Raw genomic sequence first — 15,514 nt, 5'->3', positions numbered from 1 at the left:
CTGCACTCCAGGACTGAAGCTTACCAGACTGAAGTATACCAACCCGACAGCCCCCGCCACAGCTGAAGCCACAGCCGAAGAAACTGCCGGGGCCACAGCCGATAGCACAGCTGAAGCCACAGTTTAGGCCGCAGCCGGAGCCACAGCCAAAGCCACAGCCGACGCCACAGCCGACGCCACAGGCGACGCCACAGCCGGAGCCACGGCCGATGCCCCAGCCGGGGCCACAGCCGGTAGCGATATATCGTCCGTAGAACACCAGCAAGTGGTTGTGATGCTTCGGTCCCTCATAAATGGCCTTCGTGTACTTTTCAGCAAGTTGCATACTCCGTAAGCGCGAAGTGCAGTAAAAGTACTGGATGCTGTTAATCCGGTGATTGCAACTCTCAAGTAAGCCCCATAGCTCACCCGCAGCCTCCTATTCGCGCAACGACCACTGGCTCTTTGGTCACCCAGATGTGATTAACGCAGATCACCAGCTATAGCAATCCACTTTGGTGTCACGATGCTTCACTGCGCACACAGTCATCACTTCCTTCCTCTTTTCTTCTTTCTATTCCACTTTTCCCTCTCCCCCAGTGCAGGGTAGCAAACCGGACGCTCGTCTGGTTGATCTCTCTGCCTTTCCTCTCTTTGCTAGCTCTCTCTCTCTCCCAGGTTATAATTCCTTAAGAACGAAAGATACATCCTTCACGATCACGAACAGACAATTTCCGATGCGTTCTGAACTTGGAAAAACAAAGTCGCTTTGCTCGTCTTTCTTTCTTTTTTTTCCTTTTTTTGCTCCATCAGCCTTTTAGAGCACGCGTACACTTTTATTCACAGACGGATTACTTTTACATCAAACAATTACTTCGCAGAGGAAAAAAAGAATTGCCGTGGCATCACCCATGCCTCCTGACATAATGAAAGCCATTGCACGTCCGAAGCTCCTGGAAGCTATGTCATTGGAATACTTCTGTTTTATCTAACATCAGCCTATCGATCTTGACCAACGCAAAGCGAACAAACGGTGATGGCTGGAATAGACTGCCGTCCTGAGCAAAACCGTGGAGAGTGCATGAGCTTTTCAGTCAGCAACCTCGCCCTGGGATCGATGATCGGCGCCCGTGACATATTTGCCGCCAAAAACGGCTGACAACTTCCTTGTTCGATATGCAGCGTTTCCCTGCTATATTTTCTGCTATCATATTATAAGCAGCTGTTTGTTCCTATACCCTTCTTTCTCCTTTTCAAAGGTTACGCTTCAGTATGCCTTTGCCCATATGCCTTTTGCTCTCTTCTAGTCTGATGGCTTAGTGAAGTCATTGAAAACATGTCCCCACGTGGGTCGTTAAACTAGTGTGTCCTGTGCCATAGTTTGGAACCTGTACATCTGCCTGGTCAAATCAGCGTGGTTATTACAGTTAAGCTCATGCCATCAAATATCCGAAGGCATTGAAGTAGAAGTGAAATTTCTGATAGTCTTCAAGGAACGTTAAATCTCATCGAAATAGCCAAGCCCCTAGGAATGTTGCGCAAATAACCACATAGTTGTCATACACTGTAAAAAATTTCCGTAATTATACGGAGGATTTCCGTCATTATACGGAGAACTGCAGGGTAAAAATACGGAAACTATGTCATATTTCAAAAATACGGCAAAATCTGCCGTTAATATACGGAAAGTGCTCTCCGTTTTCAGCTTTACGGACATTTTCACTGTAATCATATGTACGGCTATACACTGTTTTGGACGAAACAGACAGAATTCCGTATTTTTGTTATGCGAACATCCCTATTATTGTGAGAAAACTTAAGCTGTCTGAATGAGCGCTCGTACTCGTAAAGTTTCAGCCAACAATATTTTATTGAACACGCAAACTGTACGCATTATGAAGATGCGTACAAAATGTGAGAGCTAGCCTTCTACCAAAAGCTGCAATAACAGATCGTATAAATATATATACGCATCTTCTATTGCGGTCGCAGTTTGCCGCGCATATGGGCCTCGCTGATCATATGCGCAAATATATGCGTGTTCTCACAATGTTCTCAAATTAAGCGCTTTGTAGTTAATAGTTGTAGTTTAAGTGAACGAAGAGCCGTGGACATACGTGCATACGTAAACAAGCTTGCAGCATTCAGGTGCTGGTGCACTGGGAATGACATTGGTGCTCTGTATACGCCAAAAATTGTGTGCACTCTAAATCAGTACCGAAACGCAGGGAGTGGTATAATGACCGTAACGGCATTTACATTTTGCAACAAATGGTCTCGAAGGGGGCTGGCGGCCTATAGATCCAAGTACAACGGTCGGATGAAATTTTCGAATGCGGCAAGCAATTAACCCAAGTGTCAAAGGGCATTGCTGAACTGCAATGTAGTTGGTTTAACTCATTCCCCTAATATTTACAAAATATCTCGTCACTGACAATAACTGCCCATTCATTGAGACAAATCGATTACGCATAATCTTCACTGTTCATGTGTTAATTCTTGCGATAAGATGTAATCGCAAACATTTGGCGCTTCATCTTGAACCAAGACCGGTAAGCTCGCTCGTTCTTGTACGGTAGAATAAAGAACGCGAACATGCACCGACATGTGTGTAAACTACTGGAAGGTGACTGAAGATGAAGGACCTATTACCGTGCTAGTACTGTGTGTACTGTCAAAAAGAAGAAAAAAATAATACGGAAAGAAAGAATGCCCAGTGCCGAGATGTAACGATTCAAGCTTTATTTCTTTTTGACCTAGAATGCAACACCATTAGTTCCATGTGCTTTATGTATGGGTAATGTTATGACACAACTCATTATTTACCCGTTCATTACATGCACCAACCAGCCCAAATTATCGCTATACTAGAGATTATGGACGCATCGCAGTGCATTGCTTTGCACTTCATTGCAGCACAGGGGTTAGCTATCCCCAGTAGCGAACGCTTTGGTTGACCTCCCTGCCTTTCTGCTTCTTGCATTCTCTCTCCCTTTGTATAAAACGCACTAACTTGTGGGAGAGAAAGTGTTCTCCTCTTTTAGAATTCAATTAATTGTCAAGCAATTATATTGCAGTTCCAGTAACTGTATCGACCGGGTCCCGGTCGAAGAAACCAACAGCAGGCGTTTCAAGACAACAGTGAACTGTTATGTTTATTGCGGGCATTTTATACCAGAGTGAGGGAAAGGGGGTAGTGGACATAGAGGGCAAGGCAAGGCACGTGTCGTTCCAGCGTGCCAAGATAGCTTGTGCTCGTTGAACTGATGCGATACAGTAACTAGAGCACAAATGCGAAAACGAAACCGATTCTGTTCGCGCTCACAGAGTGCGGCACCAGGGGGCAGCGCGCGCTGCGCGTCCGTTAGGAGTGGCAGACGGAGCTGCACATGTGTAGTCAGCCGGAATTTTTCGTGTCGTGTTGTAAAAGTTGTTAATTTGCCGTAAATATCTCTTGATTTGTACTCAAGAGTGAAGCAAGACTCCAAGGAAGAGAGATTGACGCATCGGGAGCGAAGAACAGAAACGATGGATGGTTACGCTGCTTGGGTCTCAGCACGTTCGAATTGGCAAAGTTCCGAATTTGTCGCTGTGTTTTGTACGCTTGTGCGCTCGTCATTTGCCGTCATCGCGCGGAGATATTTGCGCTGGATGTCTTTCACTTCGTGTACAAAACTCTGCACGCTGCGGCATCGTAGAAGTTGTCCTGTGTTTGGGTTGCACGTATGCGCTTGGACACGGATATATCCTGCTTGCTCTCAACGGGTGTTCAACAGTCTACGCGCACTCGTAACTTGCTCATGAGGTAAGCCCATTTTAATCTTATTTGGTTTGCATAACGTAGGTGTTAAAGTGATGTGTGGTAAGCCGGTGTCGCGAACAGAAATATTGTTTCAAAAGACCACTATGCAACGTCTTAGGGCAAAACTGACGCATGAATGGGGAAAGGGATCACCCTATCTTTTCAGATCGATTCCAGTCGTAGCGCGATCGGCTCGATCGCAATTTCCGTGAGGTACTTCTAACCTTTTGCTCACTCGCGTTAAAAGCGTAGAATAAAACTGCGTTCAGTTGCGCACTTGTATTGACGCTTGTATTGGCTTGAGAGCATACTGTATCCGATACAAGAACTTCTGTTAAAATACGGAAATAAACGTTCGAGGCAATAGCAGTCGCTCACTACCTGTAATCGTTACTTTCTTGCTTGGGTGCACGTTTTAATTGTGACCAGAAAAAAAAAGTTCTTTCCTCTGGCTGCTCTGCTGTGTTTCCTCGGTGCAACTTTTTGCAGTGCAGCAAGACGTGTTGCTTCGAATGATGTCTGGGCAGTCAAGGCATTCGTGTCATTAAGCAAGCAGTAAACGGGGTATCAGTGCGAAAAAAATTGGACATACAAGAGAAGCGAATGGTATCATCATTGACTCTTTTATTTTACGAATAATTCAGTTGTATTACTAAAGCGGAGAGTGGATATGCATGAAAGTCAGATTGTATTGATACTCAGCAAAAACAACGTAACTTATCATTACTAATCAATCCTTTTCTTTTACTGAAAGGCAAGTTGCTGTTGTGCTGGAGCTGAGAAGAGGTCTGCTGCCTGCAATGGGTCCATCTCTCTCAAGTTATCGCAGTATTGTAGCTCTCAAAGTGAGTGGATTTTTTTTCTCTTAGCTATTTGCCACCTGAATCATGACTGCCACCTGCCACCTGAATCAAGCTGTGTAGGCGATCACTGTTAGTGACATTGGAGTGCTGGTGGACAAGCACTCCTTTATGATTGCAACGCATATGACAGAGTGTAGCTGTGGCAGTATGCGAAGGTGTTAATCTATAAGCCAAATTAGGTTCTTTGAGGTAATATGTTAATATATTGATGACATTGGATTGTGGTCTAGCAGGCAAAAATGCTAAACAAGGAGAAGTAATTTTAATTTGCACTTGGTAAGATGTGCAAGCAATTCAGGCTGTTACACATGAAATGGGACATTTGTAGATGTCTTCTACAATGCTGCAGTCCTGAATAGCTTCAGAGTTTAGTGATACCACTATAATTTCTCTGTAAAGCATGCAGCACAGTTTAGCATTGGGGGAGGCTGGCATCAACAGGCGTCTACTTAGTTAGTTAAATGGGGTTTAATGGCGCCAAAGCGGCTAAGGCTATGCTGCGCCAAACATGAGGTGTTTTAAAATCCAGTTAATGAAGGAAAAGGCTTTGTTAATAATCTATATTTTATGTAAAAATCCAGTGTCGTCTAGAAATTTACGAACGTCACATAATGGGACTAGCGGATCATCACCTAAAATTAGAGCAGGGTGTAAAGGTATGTGTAGTTGATATAATTTGTGCAAAAGTGTTCGTCTGTGTGTTTCAGTCTGCGTACATGTGAGTAATATGTGCATAACTGTTTGTGGCTGTTGACATTTCTCGCATGTTGGTGTGTCTTCTTTCGTAAGTAAGTAATTGTGTGTGAGGTGTGTGTGCCCAATGCGTAGTCGGCATAGAACTACATTGATGAACCGCTCCTGATGGTAGCATGACTTCCACTCGCCAACTATGGGTTTCGTGAGATGTAGTTTGTTGTCAGCACAGTGGTCCCATTCGCGTTGCCATTTCGCCGTTAAGGCTTTTCTAATCGCGCGGATGCTATCTTTGTATGGAAGTGTTGTGTTTGTTATCTCTTTGTTCGCTGCCATCGATGCATATCTATCGGCTGCTTCATTACCCGGTATCCCAACATGACTTGGTACCCAGCAGAAGTGGATTGATCTCCCATATTTGTTAAGTGCGACCATGTTTAGTATGTATCCTAACAGGGGTTCACACTCAGATTTTAGGTTTAGAGCCTTCAGTGTACTTAAGGAATCAGTGTAAATGACTGTGTTTTTGTGCTTGCCAGTGATAATCTTTTTCACTACAAACCATAAAGCATAAACTTCAGTAGTGAAAACAGAGGCATGTTTTGGTAGACGAATACTTCTTTCCCAATTTTCTGTTACGGCCCCTACACCCACGTGTTGTTTTGTTTTGGACCCATCAGTGTAGAATTGCATGTGATTTTGATATTGGTCCTGAAGAGCACGGAATTCTTGTATAATGTGGTCGTGAGGAGTGTCTCTTTTCCTTAAATGTGTTAATGTCCAGTCGCACAACTGCGTGAAATCGTACCACGGGGCCAACCGTTCTGGTTTATTGGCAACCTGGAGGACTTCGTGGGGAATTTCATAATCCCGACACTATTGCTCATACTGCAGTACAAGTGGCCTAAACATGTTTGGTTTATTTCTGTAGTGTAAGCGTGAGTTGCACTGTGTGACGATGTTGTAGCATATGTGTTGCGGTGATGACTTGAATTCTGAGTACGTAAGGAAATGTGAGGAATGCTCTGCGCTGCTGTAATGAGGGTTCGTTACATTCAACATATAAACTTTGAATAGGTGACGTCTACTTACTGTGAAGTTCAAATGAGGTGTTACTGTTAGGGTGACTATATATAATTTATGGTTTAATTCTAATCTTGTATGAGGCAGACATAGTTTACCCACTTCGTTAAACAATAGAGATGTAATATCTATGTATACAAGTATTACCCATTCATTTATGCCATTTGGACAATGGCAGAAATGCATGGACAATACTTGTGTACATCGACATTACATCACTATTGTTTAACCAAGTGGTGCCCCTGCATGCTAAATTTTACAGGGCTATTATTAAGTAATGTCAACTTTTGTTGTAACATTAAGGCACCTTTTATATTATTACAGATTACCACCATTGTGTACTATCATAGTGTGATATTTATACTAAATGTATTTGACTTTGCTATAAAACCCTGCACAGTGGTGCATCATGAAATTTTTTTCTATAATTTCTGGCCTCAGAATGCACTTCACGTTATATTCTTGTTTGCAACAAAACTATAATGCAGGTTTCTCTCCTTATATTTTGTGGCACTTCAAGCTGCGGCGAGCTAAACCACTGGGCAACAATACTGGAATCGCTACTGCGTGTGGAGCTGTCTTCAAACACACACAAGGAATGCATAATTGCTTTTTTAGCGCAAAACACTGGACACAAGAAAGACGACAGAACAAGGCGCTACTCTCAACTGACATCACTTTAGTGCGTCCCTCCTTTGTAGACAGCAGAATCTAGAAGAACATGCGCTGTGAACACCATGTGCAGGAACCACCAACATCTGATCACAAGAGCACACTCATAGGACAGAATCCAAAAAAACCATATTGAGCACTGTACAAGGTTAAAGAAAGCACACTAATGCACTGTGACCCCAATGACTGTATGCAGAAAGCTTCCGATAACTCTCTGGCGGTGGTATCACGGCTCTTCTTCAAAATCGTAGTATCACGAAACATTGCGAACATAAGCGATCCATACCAACAGGCACAGGTTCCCATTTGGCTCAACATTGCAAAATATGGAAGTGCAAAGCCATGTTTCGTGATACTATGATTTTGAAAAAGTGCTGTGATACCACCGCCCGAGAGTTATCGGAAGCTTTCTTCATACAGTCATTGGGGTCACAGTGCATTAGTGTGCCTTCTTTAACCTTGTGCGGTGCTCAATATGGCTTTTTGGATCCCGTCGCATGAGTGCGCTCTTGTGATCGGTTGTTGGTGGTCCCTGCACATGGTGCTCACTGCACATGTTCTAGATTCTACTATCTATAAAGGAGTGACGCAATAAAGTGATGTCAGTTGAGAGTAGCGCCTTGTGCTGGTCGTCTTTCTTGTGTCCATTGTTTTGCGCTAAACAAAGTATTTATGGATTCGCACCAACTAGCCCGCCAATGCATTGTGTTGAACGCAAGGAAATGCTGCTTTGCCTTCTTTGACTGTGTTGCGGGCACTTCTGAAGTACTGTCTGTCCAATAACCTTGGTGGCCTGGAAGTGCCGTCCACTTCTATGCGTTGCTTTCTGTTTCATTGTGGCATCACATCACATTATATTCATAATGTGTATGTACTTTTTCTAAGAGACCCATATTCCTATCCTTGTGTTATATTTGCTGTCGCATTATTTATGTGCAAATGACCAGTGCTCCAAGTTCCATTTTATCGCAAAGTAAACTACTGGTACCTAAACAGTTCTGTATATCAGAAAACCAAAGCCGAACTGCCGAACACTATCAAGCAGCAGCCTTAGTACAGTGTCAAGTAGTCAGATTTTATTGGTTATGCAGAGGCGCACAGCGTACCTCTTTATTACTTGCTGAACAATTAAGCTGTGTGAAAACTGAGTATTTATGTAGCTTCAACCACATGCTATTGGCCATTGTTCCTGCCCTCAGCAAATGTGGAAGATTATCATGGCATTTCTTTTTCTAACTCTTTTTCCTTATTACAGTGGGATTACTGCATGTGTAAGTAGGAAACGGATCACATAGGCAATCAAAAGCCAACAATGTGTAAACTTGGAACATTGATTGTACAGTTTGATGACCCAGAATAAGTAGAAATACACCATAAATGATTGACGATTAACTTTTACTTGACACAGGGCTAGAGCATACAGTAAGCATACTGTATGCTCATATGGTGTCACATCAATTTAAATTTTAGTCTAGCTTTACAGTGTACGCTTCTATTGTTGCATTCTGTCAGAGGGATGGTAATGTTTCGCGTGTCCAGCAACTAGACTGTCTATATACAGTAGTAAAAATGTGCGAACTGTATTTTTTAATGATTTGATAGAATGTGTAGAACAATAAAGCCATACAATCAACGCACAGTGATGTGACTTTCTCTGCACATGTTGCAGGTTCAAAAAAGTACGGTGGAAGCTGTTGCCAAGGTTCCGACCAGAAAAGACAGCCAGTATAAAAGGGTCCACACCACTGATCTCTACTACAGGGCATGGACAGCACATCGAGCACCCTCGACTGAAGCCAGCCTTGTCCCGGAAGTTGGTGCTTCACAACTTTGCGGCAGCACTTCGTTTGCACGGGTGTGTGGCATTTCTTCCCCTAACATGCCTGCCTGATGTGCCATAAACTACCCAAGCAGTGTTTCGAGGTGTCCAGAATTTTTCCATTGCAGTGTCTACAGTGTAGCTAACATAAGTGGCGTGCAATGGAAACACTGGTAAATGAGAAAAAACTTGATGTAAGAGAACACTATCGTATACGGGTTCAGATTGTCATAAAAGCGCTTACCAGACATGTAGAGACCTCCTAAAATGTGAAAAACCACAAAGAAAAGTTTTCGGCAGCAATATTATCTGATCGCACGCACTAGTTAGTCCACCATATGCCCTGCTTCCAGGACAAGCGCCTGCATGACACCGCATTTCCACTGGCTTCACCTGCATCCGGTGCGGTGTGCTGCATCCAGCAAAACATTAGAAATCACTGGTGCACAGTGTTTTCTGTCCCCTTTCTCGACACCTACTGAACACATGGTAAACTGTTTCCAGAGCAAAAAAACAGAGGGAAAGGGCTCTGAACACATTGCATTTTAAAGTGGCTGGTACTGGGTAACGCAAGTACTGTGGCATAGTAGATTTGCACCAGGCAACCTGTGCGCCCAAAAAGGCTGCTGTTTACTTGCAAATGGCCAACGTATTGTGAGCATGTTGAAGTTCTTTTTTTATTCTCATCGCTTATTTAGCTAGTGGAGACAGCTTTCACAACTGGAGAAGCCTTGGAAGCATGAAACACTTCACAAAACCAGCTTCAATATATCGTGTCTGCATCACAATTTCATGGCTGCATGAGTGAACCCTCTGGTTAACATGTAAGAGTGTTCATGATGTTTGCCATGCATTATCCACTTTATTTACCGGTCAACCCTATCTTGAGATTTAAGCTGATGTTGCGTTTAGAGAAATTATGGCCGAGAGCCAGCTTTTGAGAATACAGATTGAGCTCGACAGATTAAACGCCAGAACAAGTCGTTGAGGATTTCAGATCAAGAATCTTCAAAGGCCCGTTCATTTAGTGGTGTTAATATTCTGCTCAAAGTTGTTGACTGTTACGTTCGTATGGTGCCCAAGCATTGCGGTAACAACTTCACTTGGAGTACATAGCAAGGGTGTATTCGACGTAAGCTGCTGGCTTTTTTTTCTGTGTTTTCAAAAACTGGTTTCTTGTTCAATTCAAATTTTCAAATTTTGCATTGTTTATTAGGTGTTGTGTTCTGTTTCCTTTTCCTGCAGCTTCTTAGTTAAACATCTGAATAGTGAACACAACTTGACCTTTTGCTTGATTTTCTAGATTACCGCCCTCGATGCAAAACAATTTCACTTCAAAACTGCTTGTACCGTACTGAAAGAATAACTTGAAGCAGCCATAGCCACCAATAACACGCAAGAGATGATTATGAAAATTTTAATATTGTTTTTTGATCTACAGGGTGTCTTAACTATCGTGCACCAAGATTTAGAAATATGTAAATGCGATGTAACTAGACAAAATGAAGGTAATGTTGTTTGCCGTCGCTTGGAGATACTCTGATTATATTTTGCATTCTGCCTAATTACATAATTCTTAATTAGTTAATAAATATCTCAAATAATTAAATGAAATGTGTCAATGAAAAGTTGTAGAGCAATATGAAAGCCTCCTTATACACTTTTTTGTTACTGTTACTCATTGTGTGCTACATAAAAGTGTTTTTCCAAGGAATAAGCCTGCGAATACACATAAAGTTTCTTGAGTGGCCAGTCATGTGTCAGTTTTGTGGTGCAAAGCCACGAATACACCTTAAATGGGTTCTTTTAAGAAAAAGACTTGGCTCAGAAAATTATCCTTCTTTATGCAGCCTGTGGAGACAAGGTTTCTTAGACATGGCCATGGCCCTCAAGGAAGATGCCGAGGCCACAGGCAGTTCCTCCAGTGACCGTGAAAAGGTCCCCTGGGGCACAAGTCTAATTTGGCACCCCTACCTTTCTCCTGCAGCTTTTCTGTCTACTTAGCTAACCAGGTGGGTCAATGATGGCAAAGGGAAAAAAGAATCAACAGCTTCAAACGTAGAACTTGCTCAAGCTCAACGCATTTTTGGTGTGAAGTTTTTCCCTTATCATTAATCAAAAGACGGGTAATAAGTATATGATATGGTCTTCATACGGACACCTCTTTCCCACAGAGAATTAGCAGTAAAAAAAGAAGCTTATGAAGGCTTGAATATTAGCTAGGATGATGTGGCATAGATAGGATAATGATTATGAATGTTTCTGGTAAAGGTAGTGGTAGTAGAGTGAATAATCAGTTTATATATAGATTAAAAGACATTTCGTTCCAATGCCAGAATTTTAAATCATCTCTAATAATTCTTGCGTTTGATAGTCTATGCGCATTGAGTGACAGTGCTTCTTGATGCTTGCTTCTTGCTGACATCATTCTTATGCTGCATAATTCACCTGTTTAAATTCCCTATTTCTCCCGTTCAAGCAACTTTACATTCATCATAACATACCTTGTAGATGAGTTCCAGAAACTTGCTGATGAGATTAGGGGGCGGCGTGCACCCCAGGCTTAGATATGCATTCAAGAGCCTAATATCTTGCAAATGTTAGAAATACTCCTGCTAAGCAAGTTCTTGGTGTCATACAAGGTTATTTGCGAGTATGAATTTGCCTAAATTTAGAAAACAGTCAATCTAGAACATGTCAAGCAATATCGCTGACAGTACACACACATTCCAACGGAACTAAATACAAATAAATATAGCACCAAATGCAGAATCATTGGCATGATGTCATTCTTTCAGTGGAATAAAATCTGTCCTGCGTTGTAAATCTGGAATCCTTTATAATCCAGACTACTAAATGCCTCATGAGGGTTGTGACGTAAAATATGCGTGTATTTATTCCTCGTTTTTTTATTTTAAAACCCGATAATGCTTAAACAGCAGTGAAAGAACTGAGATCACTGTACTTAATACTTTATATTGCTCCAGAAATCCGTTTTTCTGCCGATCGCAGCATTTGACACTACCAATTTTTGACAGAAAATGTGAGACAGAAGGCACATAACACTTAAGGTGGTGCTATTCACTTTGATTGTTTGGGAACAAAACTCATAATGTACATGTAATGGCCCTACGTGTCATTGCCTTTGAACAACAAAAAGGTAGGGGGTTTGCGTTTTGCAAAACTGCATGGAGGTTTTTAGTGTGTGCAATTAAAATTAGAAACCTTCACAGCTGATACTAAATGCATTCTCCACAGCTTTAGGTTATACAGGTGCACTACTTTACACAGAACACACTCTTTTACCTCATCACTGCCCACACTCTTAGGCAAAGTTACACCCTTTGGAGTGCCCCTTCTGCCACACAACTATAATCGTCATCTGCCTTGTTGCGTTGCCTTTTTTAACGCTGCGAGCCCTGTAGTTTCCAGTAACGAACGGCATGCGCATTTTCAGCATGATAGCATTCCCGAAAGGAAAGTAGCGGGCGTGGCGTTTTAAAGAAAGGAAACACATCAAGGCAGATAATGATTATTGTTGTGTGGCAGAAGGGGCACTCCAAAGGGTGTAACTGCCTAAGAGTGCAGGTGGTGATTCAGATTCTTCAAAGGTGTTTCATTGTATGGGATGGCACATCGCTCTTCACTTATTTGCAGAATATTGCATTCCAATTGTGTCATATGAGATGAATCCATTAGAGAGCTTTAACTTGCCCTAAATTTATTACAGCTCTGTACTGGTAAACTGGCAGCAGCTTGCAGTGCTTGTGGAAAAACAATTGTAACCGCCATATTATATGTAACTGCTAGTGCACAGGCATCGGCAGCAGCAATGGTTAGGGTACACTTGTTTCTTCTGTTCTGGGGTATGCATCCTCCACGAGAAAGTAGTTTTTTTCGTCTTCCTCTTCTACCACATTGGAATGTGAAATGGGGTGTAATTTGTAGGGTATACTCTTGCATAAACTTCATGAGCATTTATTCTTGTCTGTGCCACAGATCATTGTTGCTACCACTATAAAAGCAGTTTACAGCACCCGTAGGGAACAATCTGTGAATCTCTAACGAACAGTAAGGATAATGAATAATCGAATAATTTTTAGTAATTTTCAACAAATTTAGCACTCTTTGCTTTCCACTGTGGTGTTTTTCAAACTGTAATGTTGGCACAAGGTTTGTCTGCAGGATGTCATTTTGTGTGAATGAGTGCACTTGTGCGCATAACACCTCATCATCAACATTCTGCTGCACAGAATGTCATTAGCTTTCGTATGCATTGGTCACTATCGGCTGCTCCTTTGTTAGTTGGAATGTAGCATTTATGTAAAGCACATTTGATGTTCTAACAAAAAGCATTGTGCCCTGTTATCTTCTAATTCTCCTACTTGATGCCTAGTACTATAATAGCATGGTTGACACCATGAGAGTGAGTGTGGTGTATAAATGTGTCTGGTGGGGTGGGGGGTGTACATTAACTTAAGCAACTTTGCCAGACGATTTGAATCAATATTGTGGAATGCTGTTTTTTTTTTCAATCGCTGTTACCAAGTTTCACTTTGGTTGTGGCAACAAGTTTAATGTAGTTCGCTAGCACTCCTGCCAACACATATAATGTGCAGGCATCTGTGTTGAAAAAAAGACCAGCTAATGGTTTGCGAGGAGCTAAGGTCCATTTAGACCATTAAATTTTGAGCTTACACCGGTGGAAATAACTGGTGAATGAAAGCACACCCAGGAGAACTGACCATAATATTTTCTTTCAATATAATAATGATGAAGCTTTGAACTGCATATCAACTGACTTGTTTAAAAAATGACCCATTTCCTTGTTCAAGTAAGACAAAGGTTCCACAGGAAGACAGAAACTTGGAAGCCGTCAACAGCAGCATGAATATAAACAGCGCTCGACGTTTTGCAATCTTGCACCTGGTTATCATATTGTCCATCCCATTTTTTTCCACAGGCTGTTCTTTACTGTTTTATGGTCATACCCAGTTTAATTTTAATGTCCCTATTTTTTAATATTTCGTTAATATATCTTTTCTTCATCGGCTTTTAACAAAATATATATTCGTAATGTGCCTTCATTTACCATTTACAGTGATCTTAACCAGATGCATCTTGATACAAAATTTATTTTCCTTAATTCTTCGTTTTCCTTTTCCAAAAGTGCAAACTGTTTATCGTGATACCTATTTTGTCTTCTCGGAAGATTAGGTCTACTGGATTAATGACTGCTTACATGTGTACATCATTTTCTGTTTTGGTCACCCCTACTCTTTGCAAGAACTGACAGTAGTGCTCATACCCGCTCCATCACAATCACCACTGCTAAGCACACCCTTCCTTCCTTTATTTTAACACTTTGGCTTCTCTTGACCTATTATATGCACCAGTTTCTTCTCCCCCAATGAGGCTAGGGGCCACTGAGCTATGCACAATCCAAAACAACACAGCCAAGGAAAACATTTGCTACCCTATTGACAAGCACCTATGTCGAAATGTTGGCTATAGCAACATCCCTTGTTCCAATAATGTTGGTCTACTTACATGTTTTTCTAACACAGAAGTTACTGCTTTGTCGTGTTCTGTGATTATACTTTTTTGCCACTTTCTTTAGGATGGATATTCACGAATACTATTTGTTTCTCCTAACAGCAGCAAGTTTATCCTTGCAAGCATTTTGGGTCAAGAACAACTTTCACCAGGAAGAAGTGCAAGACGAGTGATTGAAGAAAATAAAGTTGCTTCTGTGATCTAAGAACTTGAGGACTGAAATGTTGCACCTTTGTGTATATATGCTATGCAGTGCATTCATATCACAAAGTGCAACGTGTTTTATCTCTGCAGCCATGTCAGTGTGTTGGCAAGACAATTTTCTCAATGGTGACCTGCTGCTTTGTCTATGAGCTGCCTTCATGACATTTGCATTAAAGGCGATGTACTATCGTGGACAAAAGTACCCTGGAAGTGCGAGCGTTGACCAAATTGCATTTCTGTTCAAGACCGCTGAAAACAGTGGGTCACGTATGCACATTCCGAACGCAGATGGTAGCACGGCTGATCCCAGCAAATAGTGCACCATAAAATTCGGTCGACTCTCGCACGTCCTGGGCAATTTTGTCCCCGATGGCACATTCTTCGAACAATGGATATGCTCTGAAAGATGAAATACGGGAAGCACCTGTACTTTAACGGATATAGTACAGATTTAGCATACGGAGTCTTTCGTTTTCTGAATACGGCAAGCACCTGTATTTTAACGGTTATAGTACAAATTCAGCATACAGTGTGTTCCGTTTTCTGAATACGAGAAGCACCGTACTTTAACGGTTATAGTACAGATTCAGAATACAGAGTCTTCCGTTTTCTAGATACAGAAGCACACGTATCTTGTATTACGGTCTCTCTTTTACAGTTGTCCGTTCTACGGAAATGACCGTTCTTAATTTACGGAAGAGTGTTCGGTCACAAATTACCAGCAAATTTTCTGTAAAGTAAGGAAAATTTTTTTTACAGTGTAGGGATACCTATTGTCTAGCTCGCATACAAACAGCATAAATCATCCGGACATAAGTTTGGAACGACATTGTCACGCAACAC

At 41.8% G+C, this 15,514-nt stretch overlaps 2 protein-coding genes across 5 annotated transcripts in view; both read left to right on the top strand.

Moving 5' to 3' along the window:
• LOC129385172 (neprilysin-1-like) overlaps nt 1-15,514 on the top strand; it is a 206,804-nt gene that overhangs the window by 52,695 nt on the left and 138,595 nt on the right. The gene's annotated exons all lie outside the window — the stretch shown is intronic.
• LOC129385173 (uncharacterized) lies at nt 3,310-14,675 on the top strand. 4 transcript variants are annotated; one of them, XM_055071416.2, is made up of 5 exons: nt 3,310-3,784; nt 4,536-4,626; nt 8,762-8,905; nt 10,762-10,923; nt 14,570-14,675. In XM_055071416.2, exons 1-4 carry the CDS (start codon nt 3,705-3,707, stop codon nt 10,837-10,839), a joined length of 393 nt encoding a protein of 130 aa, XP_054927391.1. In that variant the 5' UTR covers nt 3,310-3,704; the 3' UTR covers nt 10,840-10,923; nt 14,570-14,675. The 4 variants fall into 4 exon arrangements, 3 of the variants coding, with proteins under 3 accessions (XP_054927391.1, XP_054927390.1, XP_054927389.1); XM_055071415.2 differs by having other exon boundaries at nt 8,762-8,947; nt 14,573-14,675; XM_055071414.2 differs by having other exon boundaries at nt 8,762-8,947.

Source organism: Dermacentor andersoni, chromosome 5, assembly GCF_023375885.2.
Source record: "Dermacentor andersoni chromosome 5, qqDerAnde1_hic_scaffold, whole genome shotgun sequence".
NCBI classification, from domain to species: Eukaryota; Metazoa; Arthropoda; class Arachnida; order Ixodida; family Ixodidae; genus Dermacentor; species Dermacentor andersoni.
The sequence above is the reverse complement of the archived record's forward strand: the minus strand, read 5'-3'. Positions and strand labels throughout refer to the sequence as shown.